This window comes from Anabrus simplex, chromosome 5, assembly GCF_040414725.1.
Source record: "Anabrus simplex isolate iqAnaSimp1 chromosome 5, ASM4041472v1, whole genome shotgun sequence".
In the NCBI taxonomy this organism is placed as follows: Eukaryota; Metazoa; Arthropoda; class Insecta; order Orthoptera; family Tettigoniidae; genus Anabrus; species Anabrus simplex.
This window is the reverse complement of record NC_090269.1, coordinates 61730041-61754432: the sequence shown is the minus strand read 5'-3', so window position 1 is coordinate 61754432 and position 24392 is coordinate 61730041. Positions and strand designations below refer to the sequence as shown.

Sequence of the window (24392 nt, the reverse complement as noted above, 5' to 3'; positions counted from 1 at the left end):
AATCGTCCTGCAAGCAAGAGGCTAGCGCGCGCTAGCGACTCAGTTAATCGGGACGAAAGAACGAGTTTATTGTGCTGTTCGCGCGCTGTTGACATCTTTTCTGTGCACAGTTTCGTCGGAGTGGTAGGCCACGTGTTTTTCCCCCTCTCTGTCAAAGTCGTTTGTTAATAATGTATGGGACATATTGAATTGTTTTGCATGTGGTAGTTTCGCGTATTTAAGTGCATAATTTTAATGAATTTAATGTTTTTAAGGGGGTTCTTGTCGGTGACAGTTTCTGGCATTTTCTTTTCTCGTTATGGCGAAAAAATATAACAAACGTTATCTCCAAGTGTTCAGAGATACCTATAAATTTCCGTTCATTTTACCGTCTAAGGGAAACTACCCTATTTTTCGCGTAATTAACGCCCTTGCATAATTTACGCATCCCAATAATTTTGGGTCCAAAGTGGAGAAAAAGAAATGTTCACGTATTTGACGCACCCACAACTTCGAACATCCATCACTCAGCTCCGGATGCGTTTCGAAATAAAGATGTCAACTACTCAAGTAGCAGGCTTCCTATCGCGAAGCAGGCATTCCACACACAGGGCAACGTGCTGTTATTAGCCGTCAGGAAATCCCACTGCACTAGTTTTACGAGTGTTTCGGGTACGGGACCTTCTGTGATCTCAGAATTGTTTGTCAGTACACAGTATTCCAGTAATACTGCATCATACAAACTCGCGGTGATCATTTACGTCGAAACATACGGGAATAGAGCAGCGGGCAGCAAGTATTCAGTGTCCAAATGAAACGTACGCTACCGCGGTAACAGAAGTGCACTTCAAGCGGCCAACAAGTCTCCCAAAGCATTTCGCGGACCAAAAAGCGGCAAGTTTCTGCAAGTAGAGGATTATCTGCTTAAATATATGATTTTGTTGGGCAATGTTGGATAAGCCGTTTCTCACGAAGTGCTGTATTTTAAAGAATGAGAAATAGCCGCGGCACATGGAATCAGTGTCTCGGATTTGAAGGTTAGCCGAGGCTTGATTAATTTTCTGAAGAGAAATGAACTTTCTCTTCGACGAAGAACAACATTATGCCAAAAAATGATGAATGATTTCAACCATTGTCATCGCTTTGTGATTGAGAAGCGTGAAATGAAGGAATATTTGATCTCCCTTTACAGGAACCGCACGTCAGACGCCAATCAGTTTCCGTACGCCACAAAGTCGAAGAATCGATGAGAAAGGAACATAGTGTTATCGCACGCGCTATCGAAAGCCAAAAACAACGATGTACTGCAATGCTTGCTGATGGCAGAAAGGTTACACTTTACATTGTTCTAAAACGAAAAACAATGCCTAAAGCAAAATTTCCGCGAGTGATCCACGTTCGTATTCAACAGAAAGGATGGATGGACACGTCACTCGTACAAGATTAGATACGAACGGTTTGGGGTAATGTAGCAGGGTCCCTTCTTCGATGCCCGGCCCTTCTCGTGTTGGATAGTTTTCTTTTTTTTTTTCGGTATGCCATTCAGGTCGTATTTTCAGCTCGTAATGAGAAGAATATTTTCTGGTGTCGGTACTTGAAACCCACGTGTCTAACTTATCTGATGTACCCTATTTGACTTTTCAGAAAAAATCTCACGCCGGAATTTTACGCTGTATGACGATAATCGCAAATGAGTTGAACCAATTGTCTTTATATTATATTTGATGTATCTTTTAAACGTAAATGAATTATAAATAATTTGTAAAGATCTGAATTCCGTGAATAATTTACGCATCCGCAGTTTTCGCCTGTATTTTTCGTCAAAAAAGTGCGTTAATTACGCGAGAAAATATGGTATTATGGATTTTGTTGTGTGTGTCGGCGTGACATAAATATTATTATTATAATTTAATAGCACACAATTCGTATGTAAGTGTCATAAATGAGAGTGATTAGGTACATTTTCTTGTAACCATTTTTATGTTTTCTTAGTTTAAGATTTTAAATTTAATGATCAATTCGCATTGTAACTGTTGGTATGTATGCCTTTTATCCTGAGCTATTTTCACGTAGACTGTGGTGAAATATGCGTGATGAAATCCAAGAATTAAAAAATCTTCCTATTTTTGGGTTCTAAAAGTTGGCAGGTATGTCGGTGTGACATAAAGTAACTTGCAGCTCTTAATCTACACACCTTGCACTGTGAGGTTCCTCCTCCTCTACGATACTCACCAGACCTCTCAACAACAATTATGTACGGTACTGTATATCTAACTATTTGGGTTGTTTCTAGGTGGGGAAACAGTTCATCAATGAGACAGCTATCAGAAACATTTTTGAGGAATTTCTTATATCCGGAGAGATTGTTGCAAAATGGGCAGGAATGGACTTGTATCTTGTTAGAAGTTTATTTCATTTAATGGTATCTATTTTGATTAATAAAAGTTTGTTGTCAATGACTTCCCATTACACACACATGTACGTTATTGATCCTCTGTCCTATTTCAGGTATTCAACAGCCTTCACCCAGAAATTCATCTACAGGTATTCTTTCTGATCTATGGAGGATCAGTTGAAGAACAAGCATACCTTACCATGCTTCGACGAGAGAAGGAAGCCTTTGAATTTCTGATTAGGGAAAAGGCTGTAAGTATGACATGATTTAATTAAAATTGAATAGATTAATTCACAAAAGGAAATATTATGTGGTTTTCCTCCCAGTTGAAGAACCATAATCTTCTTACGGTGTAATGCTTTGCTTTTATAAATTATAGTGGTTATACTTTTTTTTTTAATGTATATAAACTGTAAGTATACTAGCCATCACTCAGACCTGACTCCAACCACTGAAGGAATCTTCTAGTTGTTAGTTGTAATCAATACTTCATTGACAGAACATTGGCTAAGTGCTATGGAATCTAAGATGCTGAGATGGTTCCACCGACATCACTGGATTGGAATGTGATTCTAACATAAGGCATAAGAAAGTGATCTGGCATTGTACCAATCCTGAAGAATTTTCACCAAAGCCAACTTGGACAATTTGGACATGTGCTGGGAGCAAAGGCAGATACAAATTTAAAGATGGGCTACATGTTAGAAGTTTTCAGAAAGAGACCCAAAGGGTGACCTAGCATTGATGGGCTGATACTCTACACCGAAGGTGCTCAGCTGGGCGTCCGTTGAGGCTAGCTCAGTGTGGCCGGGCTGATGTGACGTAAATTCGGGTAGCCTACGTAGGAAGCATATGTCACAGTAAAGTGAGAGAGCGAACGCTCTTTGCAGGTAGGGAACAGTGATGTTCGATTGTCATTACGAAGCTCTCCTCCACTACTCAGCGAAATGAAAAGAAACACTATAATCACAAGAAAACCGACCTTTCCGAGATATTGTGGTTTGATTTATACTGCGCTTCATATAAACTGTCAGTTTTATTTTCTTATATTCATACATTCACAGGAAACTAACACGTTATAATTTTTGTGTTAAAGTTTACAAAGGTACAGGGTTTTAAGTGTAGAAGCTACAATTTACAATTCCTTGGATGGGAATGACAGTACTGTATTTCCATTTCTTAAAAAGTAAAATTGCTGTTATTCATTGAGCAAAAGTAATATATAATTCAACAAGTTTACTGCTTGATTTTGCACAGTGTTGTAGTGTTGTTTGAATTTCCCTGTTCACTGAACTTGAAAATAGTATTTAAAACTTATCAGGTGTCCGATGATAATAGCTAGCCTCTAAATGGCAAGGAGTGGGGGACATGGATACAGTAAAACCTCGATTATACGTTCCCGGAAACTACGTTTTCCCGTATTATTCGTTCAAATTACGTGGTCCCGAGAGCATCCTAATTAAATCACGTTGTAAAAATCCCGCATTATCTGTTCCTCGAAGAAACTATTTCCCGGATCAACCGTCCAGAAATTTCAGTCCCATCAACGCTAAATCCTCGATCACGCGTTTTTCAAGAAACTGTATCTTACGAAAGGACGGCAACGGCATACTTAAGGATCTTGGTGTTGACGTCCCGTCATTGCGGTAATTTGAAGAAGTACTGTACTGTCGATCGGTGGTGAACTTGCATAAGGGGTCATCTTAGCATCGCATTTGGGTAGTATTGTTTAGAGAATCCTTGGAAATCATAAAGCAAAGAGTGCCCATGACAATTGGAAGGAGACAGAATGCATTTCGACAGCTCTATTTGAAGACGGAACGAGTTTTGTCTAATGTTCGTACTTGCAAAATGTCTAGATTATGTCCAGGGTTAGATGTTTATTTTTTTACTTTTTTCGAGTGTATCACCGAACAGGTTTTTGGCATTTCCCTCAGGGCACTGTATAGTCACTAGGCTTTCAGGGAGGAATCGAAACTGCTCCTTCTTAACACAAATTCAGTATTTTAATATTATCGTATTGTGTATTACTGTTTTCGTCCTAATATAAGACTAGGAATTTCTTTTTTTTTAAAATTAAAATGTTATAAAAGCCGCAGTCGTTTTAATTGCGCACGTTACATTAAAAAAATTTCTATCATTTAGCACTCGTACCGACTTATACAGTGAGCGCGCTTTTCAGCTTAGGTCAAGGTCGCAAATAATAGTAATTTCGGAAGTGTTAATGATATTTTTTCTCTTTCCAATTTGATTGTGGTTAGTGATGGGCAGAAATAAATATAATGCATTCGAGAACTTGAGGATTGATACTTTCAAAACCATATTCTCAAGTTCAACATAACCTTTAAAAGTCGATGTAGGCCTAATTTATGCCGTACAACATTTTCACAAACTGACCACGGCATACGGTGACCAAATTACAATGGAAGATTTAAAAAAAAAAAAGGATTTTTGCCATTATGTTGGGCGCTTTTGTATCTAATGTGCTTTATTTTATTAGATTAGAGAATGAAAAACTACTTGTGAAGAAGTGTTGAGGGAAGAATGTTAAATTTACCCCTACAAATATAGTTGTAAATTGAATTTTTAATCATTTAGGGTTTAATGTTAACCCTGTAAATAAAGGGTATCATTGAATAAATCCAGCTATAATTGCAAATACTACTCCTATAGATAGAACATAGTGGAAATGGGCAACAATATAATATGTATCATGTAAAATAATATCAATAGACACATCCATGGAGTAGGAGTGCTAGGTACCAACTTAAGAGCCCAACCTAGCACACGAGGGCAAAACGCTGGCAACCAGGAATGAGTTAGCTGGAAAATTTATAATTTATAATGTCCAATAACGGACTATTTATATTGGTATTATAAATTTACTCATTTGGGACAAATATTTCAGATTCCCTATGGGAATCAAGATCTATATCATACGACTAATACATTAAAGGAGGAGGATGATGATGATGTTTATCTCTTTATTATACTTCTTCCTAGACATACGTATTTTCATAGTCAACATAAAAAGGCAACATTTTACAGCTTAATTAATAGAGCTATGAATATACCTATGTCTAGGAAGAATTATAATAGAGAGATAAACATAATTCACTAAATTGCTTCTAACAATGGATACTCCAGAAAAATTAATAGAATGATAAATAAAATTTAAAATGCACCAAAAACAGCTTTAACTAAAGAACGAAGTGAGAAAAAGAAATTTCCAGTCCTAACTTTTCAAAAACACTCTTATCAACTGGCTAAAACTTTCAGAAAAAGGAACATCAATGTCACATACAAAACTGATAGTAATACTAATAAGATAATTTTCAATTCAGATAAAATCGAGAATAGATGTAAATTTAATAAATCAGGAATTTACAAATTGACATGCCAAACATGTAGACAACGATACATAGGACAGTCTGGAAGAAGTTTTTCTATAAGGTACAAAGAGCATGTTAATGCAGTCAAACATAAAAGATATTCGGCAATGGGAGAGTATATGGTTGAAAAGAATCATGAATTTACAGACATTTCTAATGATATGGTGTTAATACATTCGGTCAAAAAGGTATTCGAAAGTTTAGAAATGTATCTTGCACGAAAAAATTACTTTGAATCAAGTTTAAATGACAGAAGTACAGAAGAGAACCCATTGTATAGACTAGCGTTTGATCATTTAAGGAATAGAAAGAAGAATAAAAGAAGAAAAATTTGAAGATCTTAAATTTATTTAGGTATTCTCATTTCAGTTCATCAAAATATTAAATTTTATGTAATGATCATTTTCATAATATTTCATTAGTTTCTTTATTCATTGATATGGTGAACTAGGATACAGTACTCCTTTAAATTTTAAGGAAACAAAAGCTAGTGTTATATTCCTTGCATTGACATCACTGATGAAGTGAATGTATATTTTTTCTGAAACATGTTTGATAAAATCAATCATTTTAATCATTAAAAGTGTATTGACAAGGGAGATCCAACAATAAACTATTTTAAATAGTTTCTTTAATAGATTCAGACAAGTCAATACAGGATCAAATAAATACCTGTTATGGTTAAGTTATCAACAGTGTAAACTCAATAGCGATTGGGGTCACAAGGAGAAGATATTCTACTGTACAAGATGCAGGGCACAATCCAGGAGATGTTCCATGGTCTGGGGTTCTCCCCAGTCGCAGTGAACATTGGCGACAGGGACGTGCCATTTCTGGATATTGCTTTTGGTTTTTCCAACTCCAGAAAAAAGACAATTGAGTGATTTCCAAACACTCCATGTTTGTTCATGCCCAGGTGGGAGGCTTTCCAAAGGGCGTGGCCAGGTAGAGTTATTCTCAAGTCAAGAAAACCATGTTCATTTTCTTGCTGTATCCGATGTCATTTGCAAGACTGCAGTAGTTTTCAGGAAGCTTCTCCTCGATCTCAATTTAGGGGTAGCTGGTACATATCTATATAGCATATGGGATTGCTGATGGACCTGTGCAGTTCTCTCTGCATTGGCAGCTACCTGACGACGAATATCTGGTGGCGCTATCCCTTCAAGCTGGTAGAGTTTTACAAGAGGTGTAGGCCTCAGACAACCTTTAACAAGCCTACATGTTTCATTGAGCACTTTGTCAACTTTGTTTGTGTGGGTAGAGCTGTACCAAACTGGGCAGGCATATTCTGCAGTACTGTAACATAATGCAAGAGGAGCTGTTCTTAGGGTTAATGGTTGAGTGCCCCATATACTCTCAGTGATTTTACGAAGGATGTTATTCCTAGCTTCCCCCTTCAGCGTCGTATTCTGGCAATGCTGCTTGTAAGTCAGAGTTTGATCAAGAGTGACTCCCAGATATTTGAATGAGGCATGTTTACTAAGTGTAATCCTTGCCATGAGATGTTAAGTTTGTGACGTGCCTGATCACATTTTATGTTGCTTAACATCATAGATTCCTCTAGAATTGATGATGATTCACAGGCTTTTAAAATGTATTGTTGTAATTTTATTATATACCTTGAAGTTTGATGGTCACTAAGTCTGACCACACTTTTCTTGACAAAAACTGGAGGTCCCTTGGTTACAATAACGTTACCAACAGTCACATAAAACTACATGCTCAGCTTTGTTATTTAAACACAAGTGCTTTATATTAAGTTTAAACGTTTAAATAGGTGCATGTATTACCTTGAATTTTGAATGTTTTGTTTTAGCAAATGGTTGTGCATGCTGATCAAGCAGGGTTGACTGATGATCATCCTGACTTGGCTCGAGACTCTTCTAAACCTAGTGAGACTGTCAACACTCGGAAAGGTGGAAAACTTCAACCATCTCCAAGCAAGACCGAGTCTAAAATTATTGTTGATATGAGGGAATTCCGCAGTGAGTTACCAGCACTTATTCACAAACGAGGGATTGAAATTGAGCCTGTTACATTACAGGTGAGTTATTTCCTAATGATTTTCCCAATAATAATAATAATCGTATGGCCTCAGCTACCGTTTGCAGACATTTCGAATTGACGCCATCTGGCTGTCTGCTCGTCAATTTCGACGTTCCGGTTTACTCTGTCTGCCATCTAGCGGACCTAGAGTAAACCGGATCTCTCTTGGGCGTCTATGGCTGAGATTTAATTAATTTTGTCGGGTAAATACCAAATGTATCACCAGAGATCTTTTACATGCCGACATCGTACGACATGGAGTGTCGAATGGACTTTTTTCCGCCCTTCAAAAATCCGACTACCTCTGCCGGGTTTGAACCCGCTATCTTGGGATCCGGAGGCCGAAACTCTACCACGGATCCACACAGGCAGCTATTTTCCCAATGATACAGTATAGATAACCACAAATTTTATAAAAAAATCTATACATAGTGTAAAGTCCATTTTCTCTGTTTGTAATTGCTAATCTCAGGAAGTACTGAACAGATTTTATTCAAGTTTTTCACCAATGGATAGTGTGTCTATCGAGGAACATTTATGTCTATAATTAATTACATATATTTTGTATATATTTACTTAAAATCTTTGCCCTAACTGTCACCCGTTTTATTTGTTTTACCATCACCACCATGGAAACAACGAAGATGATGTGCACTCTACTTTCTATGCATGGCGTTGCTTAGGTTACAGAGCCGGCCCTTTCTGTCAACCATCTCTAAGATGGTCATTGTGCTTTTTCTGCATGGCGTTGCTCAGGATACTTCCGCAAGCGCTGCCTATAGTGCTCGCAGGCGCTGCCTATAGTGACTGCAGGTGCTGCCTGTAAGACTGAAAGTCATGGTTTATGTCAAGCAAGCAAGTTGTATAGTTTAGAATTTGACTGCTGGCGCTGCCTATAACCCGAGATTGCATCATATAAGTTTTGTATCTTGCACTCACTACTTTCAAGATCGCACTTAAGATTTGTCCTGATGACACATCCAACATTTGTAACATACCAAAACAAAGCAACAAAGCTAAATTAATGCAGGATTGCAAGTTGATTGTTTGGGATGAAGTTTCCATGTCACATAAAAGCTTCGTTAAAGCATAAGATAGAACACTGTGTGACTTACAAAATAACAACACATTACTGAGTGGTTGCACTGTGTTATTTTCTGGAGATTTTTGCTACCAATTGTAGCAAGAGGGGCAAGAGCTGATGAAGGCAACGTTTCACTAAAGAGGTCTTACTTTTGGCCAGATGTAACCAAACAGAACCAAAAGGCAATATGAGGGTTTTCTCATCTGGATAGGTAAAGGTGAATTACCAACCAGAAATGGAAAAATTGTTTGAGTGGCTTACGTGTTTTGTCCTCAGATCTACTGGACTTGATCTTTCAAACCTGGATCTTTTAAATATTTCTATTTAGACACAGAGTTGGTTTGAGAGAGCTATACTGTCTCCAACTTACGAGCAAATCAATCAAGTAAATGATTTTATAATGTCCATCTAAAATTTACCATTCATTTGATACTGTCCTAGATATTGAAGAGGTGGTACATTATCAACTGAATTTTTAAATTCTTTGACTCCTCCTTGAACTCCTCTGCACAAACTGATTTTAAAGGTAGGTTCCTCTATAATATTACTCTGCAACCTAAACACACCAAAATTGTGCAATGACACAAGATTGCTAATAAAATAATTTTAAAAATTCTGCTTGAGTGCTTGAACCTCACTGGGTGTGGAGCTGGTGAAAATGTTTTGATCCCTCAAATACCAATGATTCCTACCGACCTATCATTTCAGTTTAAAAAGCTCCAATTTCCAGTAAAAGTATGTTTTGATATGACCATTAACTCACTCAGCGCCAAGCATGCCGATCAACATTTTAAAACTAGCACGATCGCAGTACGAAGCACGTTGATTGACGTTTAAGTGCATATATTCAAATAGTTGATAGTAGCTCCCGCAGATGTCATCCAAATGCAGTTTTAACTTTCACTGAGTCAAAATGAAGGATCAATGTATCGATCAATAAACATGCGAACCACATTCCTTAGTAAAGTAACTTCCTGTTGACATCCGAACACGTGCCATCTTCATTTGTTGAGTAACCACGTGTTTGTTCTCAGTTAGTGTCTTTGCGCTCTTGTAAAATGGCCTGTAATTCATACAAAAATTCAGATTACTTGCAGGAAAGCAATATACGGGGTATGTTAGAAGAAGTCTGTGCTGATTGTGAGTTGGAAAATCATTTAGTGCCTTGTGTGGAGGAAAGTGATAGCGATTAATCTGATGAAGTCGCGAGTGCTGAACCTGATGAGGTAGGTCCAGCAATATTAACGATTTATTTTTGGAGGACATACCTCGAAAAACAGATGATAGACAAAATGAATTAGAAATTGAACATCTAGCAATGGAATACTGGAAAAAGAAACTGGCTGTAAAAAGACTGATTCAGGAAGAAAAGTGCTGGGATGACTACTACTAGGATAGAGGAAGACTGTCAAGGAAGTAGGAAACTACTGTACAAAATAGTAAACAGTAACTGTGCGTACGACCTTGTTTTCATGACCCATCTGTGCTGTGCGTATGCGTGTTATGTAACAAACGATGTGATCGATACCATTTTAGTGATTGCAGTAAAAGAACAGTTTCCTTATTGGATTACTCTAAAATGTAATGCACATTTGTGCGCAATTTCTTCTTCTTAAAATAGTAAACAGTAAAAGAACTTAATATATAAACATCCGTGTACTGGAAACAGATGATGGTAGCTTAATACGAACAGAGGAAGGGATCATGGATGAAATGAAGAAGTACTTAAACGTGCTTGTACTTCAAGTATAGGTGAGGCAAAAAACAACAAATACCCATTAACATGGCTTGAGGTAGAAACATCACTAAAGAGCATGCGAAGTGGGAAGTCCCCAGATAAAGGCAGCTGGAATACCAGGCTTGAATTGGCTATATAGAGTGTTATCAGTGATTTGGGAAAAATCTGTTGTCTATCTGGACACAGCTGTAGCACTTCTGGTATAGCACCTGCCAGAAAATATTTTGACCTTAATCTCATAGGAAGGAGACCACAGGGAAGATGAAGAAATTGCTGGATAGAGACTGTAAGATCAGATGTGGAGGAGAGAGGACGCAAATGGGAGGATGTACTGGAACAGAAGATGTATGAAGAGAGAAGGAGATGGCGAGCGCTTGTACACCACACGCGGGAAACTGGAGTTGGGAAATGATGATGATGATATCTGGTGTTGATTCAGATGGCTGGTCAGACACCGAGTAACCTGGACACATGCCCAGTTATTCAAAGAACGCAGGTATGAGTAAATTACCTAGTGATGAATCTTGCATGGCATACTTCATGTTGTTTTTCACGCCGGCATATCTGTCATTTCTTGCAACAGAAACTAACTGATATGGGGAACAATTTTTTAGAACAGTAGCAAGACCATTTACTAAATACTGCATGCATGAAAATCGTAGTTCTCTTACTCTGGATGAGATGAGAATTTTTCTAGGAGCCTGGATGATGACTTGTATCATAAAAATGTCTAAGGTAGAAATGTATTGGACAACAAACATGTTTGCTACTCCCATATTCATGAAGTTATGCCTAGAAATTACTTTCAGCTCATTTTGAACATTACTGAAGGTAACTCAAAATGTTCATGCATTATGTGTGCTACTTATCTTTATATGCACTTTTAGTTGTAACTATGTCAAACCAGTTCACCTCCCTTAGAAATGTCTGGCACAGGGCATTTAAATCACCTCAGAAGCCTGGCAGTGACTTTGTTAACAAAGCACAAGGCCAAACTTTAAGCGTTGAATGGTTTTCTCTTGGTCAACTTTGTCGCGTGTTACTTCCAAAGAAAATTAGTTTGTGTTGGCCCCAGGTAGAGTCACATAACGTAGTATATACAGAGATATTTAATATGTAAGGCCACCCATTCGAAGATGGGGTGGGCCAGCTAGTGTGTTATATTTCTCAAGCATACTTTAAATATTCCTGCAAATCATGGCATTAACTTAGAATTTCTGTATTTTTATTCCAAGGGTTTTCTGGCTAGATGGTAAAAATGTGCTTCACTTTGTATTCTGTTGGTGATTTCTGCAGAAGCCAAATTATTACCTATTGCTAACATGCGTAGATGATGAGGATGATGATGATGATTGTGATGATAATCATATGACCTCAGCTATCATAGGCAAGTATTTTATTTGGACGCCATTTAGGCTGAATGTGTGTCAGTATTGACATTTCATTTTACTCATCATCTTTTCCAATTTTTAAAAGTTAATTTGTTTGTTTAGCAAGATTTTCAAAGGTCTCTTTCTCAGTTTGAATAATAGTCCGGGTTAAAGGAGGAGGACTTTGGCCTTTCATGTTTTCATATTTGTCTGGTATACTGTGAGTTCCTTTCATTTTCCTTTTTCCTTTACTTATACTTCCACTACTTACAGTATATTGACTCATTGGAATCTTTTTTTTTGCTCTGTGTTCGTCTTTTGCTCATAGTCTTTTAGACCTATATTTATCTTTATGTTATGACTAGGGCTCAGAAGTTGAAGACCTATAAATTGCCAAAAAAGGTCTATTAAAAAGACCTAAAATATCCAAAAAATGGCCTAAATACTGGCAAAAAAGATGTAAAAATGCAATCCAAATTTATTCATAATTTTAGTTTTAATCACATATTCAATGTTTAAAAATGCAAAATTCTGGTGGTATGCAACATAATGTGCAAAAATATATGAGCGAAATGCTTCTTCTTTCAGACAGTATAGATACAGTGTATGAAGATCTGGAGATTGTCATTGTTCCTTTTTGTTTTAATTTTTTATCATTGTGCCTTCTTTCTACTGCTCCCTTTTCCTACACTGACATGTGACCCCTCAGTGAGTGTTGAAGCCCACCCTTCCATTATTTTACCTCCTGTATCCATGGTTTGGAAACTTGCAAAGAATTTACCAAGAACAACAGAACAACGGAAAGATTTTCATGCCTGCTTCAAAGACTATGAAAAAGCATTTGACAGTCAGACTGTGGAACTATTATAGATGACAAAGACATTGGAGTCACTGAAAGCCTCTATTGGAAAAAAAAAGAAAAGAAAAAGAAAGCTGTAGCTGAGTATTAAGTGCTTACAGCTATTTCTAGAAAAGTTGAAGAAATGGGCTTTAATAACTTATAAATGCTGACCAAACACAACTTATGATTTTCAGCAAGATATAGAACAGGACTAATACTTCAAAACTTAAACAGCATTCAGTCTAACAAGTAAGCAAGTTTATGTACCTTGGCTGCTGGATTACTGATGCCCTAGATCCTGATTTGGAAATTAAGACCCCTCTAAAAATAGCTAGAACCACATTTAACAGAATGAAATCTTTGTTGTGCAATGATGCTCTCGATTTAAACTCTGACAGCACATGGTAAAATGCTGTGTGTGGTCCACTATGCTCTCTGGTATTGAGACATGGACTCTGAAGCAGCACACTGTTAAGAAGTTGAAAACTTTTGAAATACGGCTACACAGAAGAATGTTAAAAGTCTCCTGGGTTCAGTATGTAAGCAATGAACACTTTCACAATGTGCACACAGTAAAGTGAATTACTAGTTGCTGTCAAAAGCATAAAGATACCTTCATGCAAAAAAATACAAGATTCTGCAACTTATTTTGAACGGCAAAAGGGAAGAGGATGAAGATAAACAGCTTGCCTTAGCAATATTGAAGACTGGACTGGTATACAGGACATTGAACAATTGTACCGTGTTGCAGAAGACCAACAAGCATTAGCTGTGGTAATTATCGATGTCTGGAAGACTGGGCATGGCAAGGAGGAGGAGGACTTTGGCCTTTCATGTTTTCATATTTGTCTTGCTTATTCTGCAAGTTCCTTTTATTTTAATTTCTTTCCTTTACTTATACTTCCATTACTTACAGTATATTGACCCATTGGGATCCTTTTTCTTCTCTGTGTTTGTCCAGTGTTCATAGTCTCTTACCACCTGTATTCATCTTTATGTTATGGCTCTTACCGTTTACTGTGATTGTTCGGCTTTCTTCTTATCTTACACTTCCCACATCAAAAGAAATAATAATGTTACTAGCTTTACGTCTCACTAACTACTTTTACGGTTTTCGGAGATGCCCAGGTGACCGAATTTAGTCCCGCAGGAGTTCTTTTACGTTCCAGTAAATCTACCGAGACGAGGCTGACGTATTTGAGCACCTTCAAATATCACCGGACTGAGCCAGGATTGAACCTGTCAAGTTGCGCTCAGAAGGCCAGCGCCTCAACCATTGAACCACTCAGCCCGGCAGACATCAAAACTTAAGATCTATCAAGATGATCCCCCAATGAGTGTTGAAGTCCATCCTATGAATGAAGCTGGAAAGCAGAAATGAGTTTGTCAAGGACTGAGAAGAAATGGATGTAGAAGAACAGGGATTGATGAGGAGAGAGTCCATGTTAACATACCAAAAAATAACTTCTTGGTAGAAGTTCGTATCGCAGTCAGATTCGCAGGCTAGTGAAGAAATTGAGGTTTTAATGCTGCCACGAGTTTCCGCCCAGTTTCATCCACCATAGATTGTACGAATGGACCTCCGCCTGTTTTATGAATGTTCACCTATACGTAAATACCTTATACAATATTTCTGTACTTGACTTGCCATCTGCAGCTGACTTCTTCATTCATCGTTTGAGATTCTTGTAACATAATTGCAAGGTTTTCCAATCCTGTCGCACCTCATTTGCGTGGGAATTGAAGTCTGAAGCTAATGCTTTCCAGGCGTTTTCCTTTTATTTCATACTTATGGCATCAGTCATGTTATTTTCGATGGTATTCTCATGTAATTGAGAGAAATAAATCAATGATTCCACCTAATCGATACTATTTATTTGCCTTCGGCAAACTGAAAACTTTATTACATGTTTTGTCTAGTGACTAGATATCATCAGCTATGTCTTGTTTAGGTGTAATGATTACAAGAAGTAAGGACATTTTCATCTCTTCTTAATCCTAGAAAGACATTTAAAGACATTGACACACCAGTACAACACCAAACAGAAGGCTGAGGCAACAGCTGGGAGACTAATCCCCAGAAATGTAAGGGAAAATAATACTCTGGATGTCGAAGGATTCCTGTCTAGAAAGTCAAGAAATACGGCTGAGAGAATTCATCGTGGTGACCACACGACACCTCGTAATTGCAGGCCTTTGGGCTGAGCAGCGGTCGCTTGGTAGGCCATGGCCCTTTGGGACTGTTGTGCAATGGGGTTATGTTGTGGGATCGAGTTGCAAACCAGCAGCCAACTTATACAGTACATGCAGTCTAATGCCAAACAACCCTTAAGATTCTCCTATGGAATGTCAACTCCATTGTGGTTATAATTTTTGTCAACACACACATAATATAACTAAAAAATTTTAAAAATAATTTTAAACAAGATCCAGTGTCATAAGAAGATAACGACTCATCACATTCCCAGAATATCTGAGACTCATGGTATCATAAGGATTACTTAACTTTTATATTTTAATATGACATCAAAAACATTTTTAGCTATAAGCCATTTTAACTGTTAAATAACTTTTTAAAACCATAATTTGATAGTTTCACCCATCCCTACCCACCCCCTTCCATAACACATTCCTTTAGTCTGAGCTAAGTTAATTATTCCTAAGGTTTTTAAATGTCTGTTTAGGATTAAGAAGAGATGAATATGTCCTTACTTCTTGTAATCATTACACCTAAACAAGATGTAGCTGATGATGTCTAGTCACTGGACGATAGTCCGACTCATTGGCTGAATGGTCAGCGTACTGGCCTTCGGTTCGGAGGGTCCCAGGTTCGATTCCCGGCCGGGACGGGGATTTTAACCTTCATTGGTTAATTCCAATGGCCCAGGGGCTGGGTGTTTGTGCTGTCCCCAACATCCCTGCAACTCACACACCACACATAACACTATTCTCCACAACAATAACACGCAGTTACCTACACATGGCAGATGCCACCCTCCCTCATCGGAGCGTCTGCCTTACAAGGGCTGCACTCGGCTAGAAATAGCCGCACAAAATTATATTACTAGACAAAACATGTATTACAGTTTTTAGTTTGCCAAAGGCAAATAAATGGTATCAATTAGGTGGAATCATTGATTGTATGTCACATCGATATGGATCATGAGGATGATATATATTTTTTTTTTTTGCTAGTTGCTTTACGTCGCACCGACACAGATAGGTCTTATGGCGACGATGGGACAGGAACGGGCTAGGAGTGGGAAGGAAGCAGCCGTGGCCTTAATTAAGGTACAGCCCCAGCATTTGCCTGGTGTGAAAATGGGAAACCACGGAAAACCATTTTCAGGGCTGCCGACAGTGGGGCTCGAACCTACCATCTCCCGAATACTGGATACTGGCCGCACTTAAACGACTGCAGCTGTCGAGCTCGGTGGATGATAGTTTGGTATTCTTATATTTCATACCAGCTAAATCAATTAACAAGTCCTTTTCACTTGCTGTAAAATTTGGCGCTCAATTTTTTCGCTCATTGGCATCCTTGTTGTGGTTTCCCAGGTTCATGTTCATTTTTCAGTCAATGTCTATGAAATCTGATTGTCGGGTTGAGTGGCTCAGATGGTTGAGGCGCTGGCCTTCCGACCCAACTTGGCAGGTTTGATCCTGGCTCAGTCTGGTGGTATTTGAAGGTGCTCAAATACGTCAGCCTCATGTTGGTAGATTTACTGGCACATAAAAGAACTCCTGCAGGACTAAATTCCGGCACCTGGGCATCTTCGAAAACCATAAAAAGTAGTTAGTGTGACGTAAAGCCAATAATGACATTATCATTGAAATCTGATTGACTCTACATCAGAAAGAACAAAAATTTGAAATAACGTGGCATTACTGCCAACATACTCCTGATTAGTTAGAGTTCCCCACGTTGTTTACGACATTGCCGAGTTAAATTCTGTGATCATGGATCAAAGTTAATCTGGATCGTAGATCCAAGATCAATGTTATACAACACAACGAGCATCTTGGAAAGGATCCTGTTCTGATCTGGAATCAGAATTGATCCCAGATCAGCTATGGTTATGTCGGGCTAAGTGGTTCAGACGGCTGAGGCACTGGCCTTCTGACACCAACTTGGCAGGTTCGATCCTGGCTCATCCAGTGGTATTTCAAGGTGCTCAAATATGTCAGTGTCGTGTCGGTAGATATAATGGCACGTAAAAGAATTGGAGTTCTGTATTTTGGCACCTTGGCATTTCCGAAAACCATAAAAGTAGTTAGTGGAATGGATTTAGCTATGGTTATACAGTCGGTGCATAGTGTTATTCATTTATTCTAAATATAAATTACTTTGGCATTTAAATGCTTAAAATCTGTTCCAAGCTCCATTTCCAAACATAGTGTAAATAGATGCAACGTGTAATTTGAAGATTTTATATTAGATATACTTCTGTGTATCTGAAGATGATTGATGTTCGAATTGTGTAATCCTCTTCTACCCCTCATAAGAGATATAGTCTGTATCCTCTTGTTTTCTCTTCTAGGGGCTTATAATTTTAGTGCCGTTTATTTCTCAAAAGCAAGATGGTCTCAAGCTTAATATCTTGAAAACCAAATACTTCATCAGCCAGTACTGTGAGAATACCCAAGAGCAATGAACATAACTTTTGCTGGAGAAGATGTTTCGATAGTATCCTCTCATCTAGAAGTGATATTAATGTAGAGATACAGCATCGTATTGATTGTACTAGTGCATTCTTGGGCTATGAAGTGAAATTCTTGACAGTTGCAACATAAATAAAAAATCTAGAGTATCTGTGTGCAGTTCAATAGTTATTTCAGTGTTGCAATGTGGATGTTGGACATTATATCGATAACACCTTAAGAAATTTGAACGATATCTGCACTGTCAAAGGAGAATTTATGGAATAAAATGGCAACACAGATGCACTAATGTTAGTTTGCTCGAACAGGCTCAGATGTCAAGCATTGAAGCCATGATAATTAGACGACAGTTGCACTGGATAGATCATGTGACCTGAATGCCAAGCTCTCAAATTCAATAATTCTTTGCTGAGCTTACAAAAGGACACTGTAACATAGGAGAACAAGGAAAACATTCAAACATGGAAATATCTGGAGGCACTGTGGATGAAATAGAGGTTGCCTGGCCCAGGCGTACTCACTTTATCTGGAAGAACGTGGGTTCAGTTTGCCATTAGAATGTCTAAAAAAAATTAACAAAATTTTCATTTCCAGAGGTGAAGATGGTATAGAGGTTCACTCAGCCTACACAAAAAATTAGTACCAGGCTAATTCCTGAGGGCAAAGGCAGCTGAATGTAGAGCTAAAACCACTCTACCCCATCAAGTGTCAAGGTTACGGATAGTGGAAGCCTGTACTTTCCACCCTTCCAAAGGCCTTCGTGGCCTGTGTGGAGGTGACTTCGTTTTTGCTTTTACTGTGGATGTATATGTCGCTCTTGGATTGGACTGTTCCATCATGTGAAAACATATAATTAAAACTGTGCTCGTATGATTAAGTTGTGGAGAGAAACCTACTTTAATTAAGGTTTGATCATCAATAATCATCAACATCATCATCATCATAATTTTATCTCATACTCTTACTGGGCGAGTTAGCCGCGCGGTCAGAGGCACGTGGCTGTGAGCTTGCATCCGGGAGATAGTTGGTTCAAATCCCACTGCCGGTAGCCCTGAAGATGGTTTTCCCTGTTATCCCATTTTCACACCAGGCAAATGCTGGGGCTGTACCTTAATTAAGGCCACAGCTGCTTCCTTCCAACTCCTAGGCCTTTCCTATCTCATTGTCACCATAAGACCTATCTGTGTCGGCGCGACGTAAAGCCATTAGCAAAAAAATAAAATCTCATACTCCTTTATACCCTTCATTTTAATTCCTTATCAGTTATTTAAATCATCTTTTGGTTTTATTTATTGTTTATCTTACTATTGTTAGTAGTTAATTTAATTTAATCTCACACATCCTACCCTTAGATTAATTTGGAACTTAATCTTGCATTAAGCAACTGAAAAATACAAGTTGCTATTTAAGTCTAAACAACTCTGAAAATGAAAAAGAAAATATTTTGTTTTCTCATATTAATTAATTTTTTTTAACCTGGTTAAAATAGGTCTCTTTAATATACACTTTGATGTGCCAATATTTTACATTATGAATGAGGTAGATCTGACTAAAGCCTTCGACTGCATGGATAAAGACATACTTCTGGCAAAATTAGAATCGTTGAACTTTTCATCCAATGGAATAATGTGGAGAAAATCTTTTCTCTCAAATCGTAGTCAGTGTGTTTACATCGCGGAAAGAACATCCTCATGGAAGCAGGTTGAGACAGGGATGTCTCAGGGTTCTATAATATCTCCACTTCTCTTTACCCTGTATATTAATGATATTTCATAAAATATTTAAAACTTAAATATTGTGTATACACAGATGATTTGCACATCTATGGTCACACAAAAGTAACCACTATTCACGAAGCTATATGTAAAATTAATCAAGACCTTGCACGTGTCGAACTGTGGACCAGACTAAACGGACTCAGAATGAACCCTGTGAAATCTCAAGCTATGACAATTGGTACATCCACAACCCATTATCACTTAAGGAATATCCCCCAGTAATGTTGAATGGATTCATTATCCCTTTTGAAAACACAGTTAAAGATTTAGGATTAATACTGGACAAAAACCTTGAATTTTTGTCAACTGAAACAGGGCAGATGTTGACGCAAAGAGATGCCATATTAAAAAGATGGGAAAAATACTTCTCGGAATTGCTGAATGTTAAATACAGTGAACTGGTAGATGGGAAGGAGCATGAAGAACAATGGAGAAAAAAGAACAAGAAAAGGAGATATCGATGTTAGAAATAGAGAAAGCCATACAAAAGATGAAGAGCAGTAAAGCAGCAGGAGTGGATGAGGTAACTAAGGAAATGATAAAAGCAGCAGGACCAGTAGGGCTACATTGGCTGTATAGATTATTCAGAATAATCTGGAGGAAGAAAGAGATCCCAGAAGAGTGGGGAAAGGGTTTAATTATCCTGATATTTAAAAAAGGTGATAAAAAGGAATGTAATAACTACAGAGGGATCATCCTTATTGCTCATGTAGCTAAGATATTTGAGAGAGCATTGGAAGGGAGGCTGAGGGGTAGGCTAGATGGAGAAATGGAAGAATACCAGTATGGTTTTAGGAAAGACAGATCAACGTTTGACCTGATCTTTACATTAAGACATATGATATGGAGAAAAGATGGGAGTTTGGAAAAGACATAGGCATTTATTGACATTGAGAAAGCTTATGACAGTGTGCCAGACAGTTGGTGTGGGACACATTAAGGAAAAAACAAGTTAACAGAGTGGAAGTGCAAATGATAAAAGCTATGTACAAAAATGTACAGATGTATGGAATCAAGAGATAGAAAAATTTGGGGTGAAAGTAAGCACAGAGAAAAGTAAAACAATAGTGATGACAAAGGGAGGGAAGGAAGGAAGGAAGGAAGGAAGGAAGAGGAAAGATAAAACTGATGGTGAAATTCTGGAAGTGGTTAAAAGTTTCAAGTACTTGGGAAGTGTTCACAGGAGATGGAAAGATAACCGAAGAAATTGGGAAAAGAATACAAGCAAACAGCTTCTACCAGAGTGTAAGGGGTACTTTATGGAACAAAGATGTCCTGAAAAAATGTAAGAAAGTATTATATTCAACCTACTATGACCCATACTAACCTATGCAGCTGGATTGTGGACTACAACAAAATGAGAGGTGAGTAGAAGATAGGCAGCAGAGATGAAATTCCTAAGAGGTATCGAGGGCTAGACCAGAAAGGATAGAATTAGAAATGAAGATGTAAGGAAAAGGACAGGAATCTTGAAACTTCAAGACAGGATAGAAGCAACAAAGCTTAAGTGGCATGGGCATATGATGAGAATGGGAGAAGAGAGAGTGCCAAAGAAAAGCTTTTTCAGAGAAGTTAACAGGAAAGAGACCACGAGGAAGACCCCGAAAGAGGTGGACAGATTCAGTGTGAGAGTGCATAGAGAAGAGGGGAGAAAAACCAGAAGATGTACTTGAAAAAGGAGAAGAGTGGTGGAGAGACAGGCAGCGATGGAGGTCCTTGATTCACAACCTGACCCGGGAAGCTGGAATCGGGAAATGAAGATGATGATGTAAAACCTTGACTAGATAGAACACGTAACACCTATATACCGAAGTATTTTTCTCCCTTCACTCACTTAAACAAATGATTTACTTTGTTTCAACGTTGGAAAGCTGTGATTCAACAGCTAATAATGTTCCTGTTTGACTACTGTGACGTCATGTATGGCAGACTACGTGACATCCTCTCTAATAGACTTCAGAATGCTTGTGTCCACTTTATTAATGAACATTCCAATATTTCATCATATAACTCCTGCATTCCATGAGTTAAATTGGCTTAAACTAAACCAGTGTTGTAGCTATTATTCGTTGCTTCTACTCCACAAAATAATATACAAGCGGACATCTAACAGTTTCTTTCCAGTTGCTCTCATCCGTTCTTAACATCCTGACCAGATCTGCAGCTACCCTAATTCTCAAAATACCAAATCACAGATCCCCACTCTACAATAATTCTTTCGTTGTCAGTAAAGTTCGAACACAGAATTCATTGTCCAATGATCTAAGGAACACTGTCTGAAGCAGTATTTAAAAAGAAATGTTGGCAGCGGTACTTGGACGGATCAAGTTGAATGTAAATACATGCTGTTTCCTGTTTTGTTATTTCGTTCCGTGTGTCAGCTAAAATTGTTTTTATTGACACAGGACACCTTTCTTTGTTTTTATTGACCCATTAGGACACCTTTCTTTATTCTGGTTTATTTTATATATCTTCCATTTTTTCTTTCCTTTAATGTGTCCTTATAATTATGTGTACAGTGTAGTATATTATAGTGTGTATGTACTATGTGTTATATGTGTAAAATGTATTATGTAATATGTATTATTAAACTGTATGTACATTATGAGACATGGTTTGTCAGAATAGCAGGCTTCATAGCCTAAGTCATGCCATGGAAATAAAGTAGTAGTAATATTGTAATAATAATTTTAAAAAACAGTGTCACTGATAAAACTTCGGCTAGGGTCAAAATATGTACGAATTTTTAAGATATCCACTGGCTGTATTATTAATTTAACATTTTATTGTACATGGTCAATTTTGTTGATAATGATTGTCTTTCTGTTTTGTATGTTTATTACACTTAATGGTATATGTCTAGGTTGGGGACTATATTCTGACACCAGACATTTGTGTGGAGAGGAAGAGTGTTAGTGATCTTATAGGCTCACTTAACTCAGGCCGTCTTTATACACAAGCGCTTGCTATGACCCGGCATTATGCAAAGCCTATGCTGCTTATAGAGTTCGACCAGAGGAAGCCGTTCGTCCTTCAGGTTAGTGGTAACATTCTTATCTAACTCATCCTTGTTTGCTAACTTCTTTACTCATCCATGTTTAAATTGTTTAATGATATGTAACTATAACTTTGGTACATACCCTGATACACCTAAATTACAAAACAGGCAAGACAGGTCAGAGAGGAAAAGGGGAAAAAACCCTCCAGGTAAATCACATTACCAAACTTAACCTACCGGGCGAGTTGGCTATGCGGTTAGGAGTGCGCGGCTGTGAGCTTGCATCTGGGAGATAGTGGGTTCGAATCTCACTGTCGACAGCCCTGAAGATGGTTTTCCATGGTTTCCCATTTTCACACCAGGCAAATGTTGGGGCTGTACCTTAATTAAGGCCATTGACACTTCCTTCCAACTGCTGGGCCTTTCCTATCCCATCGTTGCCATGAGACCTATCTGTGTTGGTGCGACGTAAAACCACTAGCAAACTTAACTTTTACGAAACACAATAATAATAATAATAATAATAATAATAATAATAATAATAATAATCGTATGGAGGAGGAGGAGGAGGAGGATGAGCTAATAGCATTTTGCCCCATAATGACTGTAGGCTCTTTAAGTCGTTAGAAACCGAGTCTAACCATCGTCGTCTTGGTCTCCCTCTACTTCTCTTACCCTCCATAGCAGAGTTCATTATTCTCCTAGGTAACCTATCCTCCTCCATACGCCTCACATGACCCCACCACCGAAGCCAGTTTATGCGTACAGCTTCATCCATCGAGTTCATTCCTAAATTAGCCTTTATCTCCTCATTCCGAGTACCCTCCTGCCATTGTTCCACCTGTTTGTACCGGCAATCATTCTTGCTACTTTCATGTCTGTTGCTTCTAACTTATGAATAAGATATCTTGAGTCCACCCAGCTTTCGCTCCCATAAAGCAAAATTGGTCTGAAAACAGACCGATGTAAAGATAGTTTCGTCTGGGAACTGACTTCCTCCTTACAGAATACTGTTGATCGCAGCTGCGAGCTCACTGCATTAGCTTTACAACACCTTCATTCAATCTCACCTACTATATTACCATCCTGGGAGAACACACAACCTAAATACTTGAAATTATCGACCTGTTCTAGCTTTGTATCACGAATCTGACATTCAATTCTGTTGAATTTCTTACCTACTGACATCAATTTAGTCTTCGAGAGGCTAATTTTCATACCATACTCATTGCACCTATTTTCAAGTTCCACGATATTAGACTGTAGGCTTTCGGCACAATCTGCCATTAAGACCAAGTCGTCAGCATAGGCCAGACTGCTTACTACATTTCCACCTAACTTAATCCCTCCTTGCTATTTTATACCTGTCAGCAGATGATCCATGTAAACTACAAACAGCAAAGGTAAAAGATTACAGCCTTGTCTAACCCCTGTAAGTACCCTGAACCAAGAACTCATTCTACCATCAATTCTCACTGAAGCCCAATTGTCAACATAAATGCCTTTGATTGCTTTTAATAATCTGCCTTTAATTCCATAGTCCCCCAGTATGGCGAACATCTTTTCCCTCGGTACCCTGTCATATGCTTTCTCTAGATCTACGAAACATAAACACAACTGCCTATTCCTCTCGTAGCATTTTTCACTTACCTGGCGCATACTGAAAATCTGATCCTGACAGCCTCTCTGTGGTCTGAAACCACACTGGTTTTCATCCAGCTTCCTCTCAACGACTGATCGCACCCTCCCTTCCAAGATGCCAGTGAATACTTTGCCTGGTATACTAATCAGTGAGATACCTCGATAGTTGTTGCAATCCTTCCTGTTCCCTTGCTTATAGATAGGTGCAATTACTGCTTTTGCCCAATCTGAAGGTACCTTACCAACACTCCATGCTAATTTTACTACTCTATGAAGCCATTTCATCCCTGTCTTCCCACTATACTTCACCATTTCAGGTCTAATTTCATCTATTCCTGCGGCCTTATGACAATGGAGTTTATTTACCATCCTTTCCACTTCCTCAAGCATAATTTCACCAACATCATTTTCCTCCTCCCCATGAGCTTGGCTGTTCACAACACCACCAGGATGAATTCCTTTTACATT

The 24392-nt window shown here is 38.2% G+C and overlaps 1 protein-coding gene across 3 annotated transcripts in view; it reads left to right on the top strand.

The window, feature by feature from the left end:
* mei-9 (DNA repair endonuclease XPF mei-9) overlaps positions 1-24392 on the top strand; it is a 114399-nt gene that overhangs the window by 77462 nt on the left and 12545 nt on the right. For all 3 annotated transcript variants that reach the window (XM_067146935.2, XM_067146936.2, XM_067146937.2), the window contains 3 exons: positions 2488-2625; positions 7583-7810; positions 22149-22322. In XM_067146935.2, coding sequence (XP_067003036.2) covers positions 2488-2625; positions 7583-7810; positions 22149-22322 — 540 coding nt within the window. The remainder of the gene's footprint in view (positions 1-2487; positions 2626-7582; positions 7811-22148; positions 22323-24392) is intronic.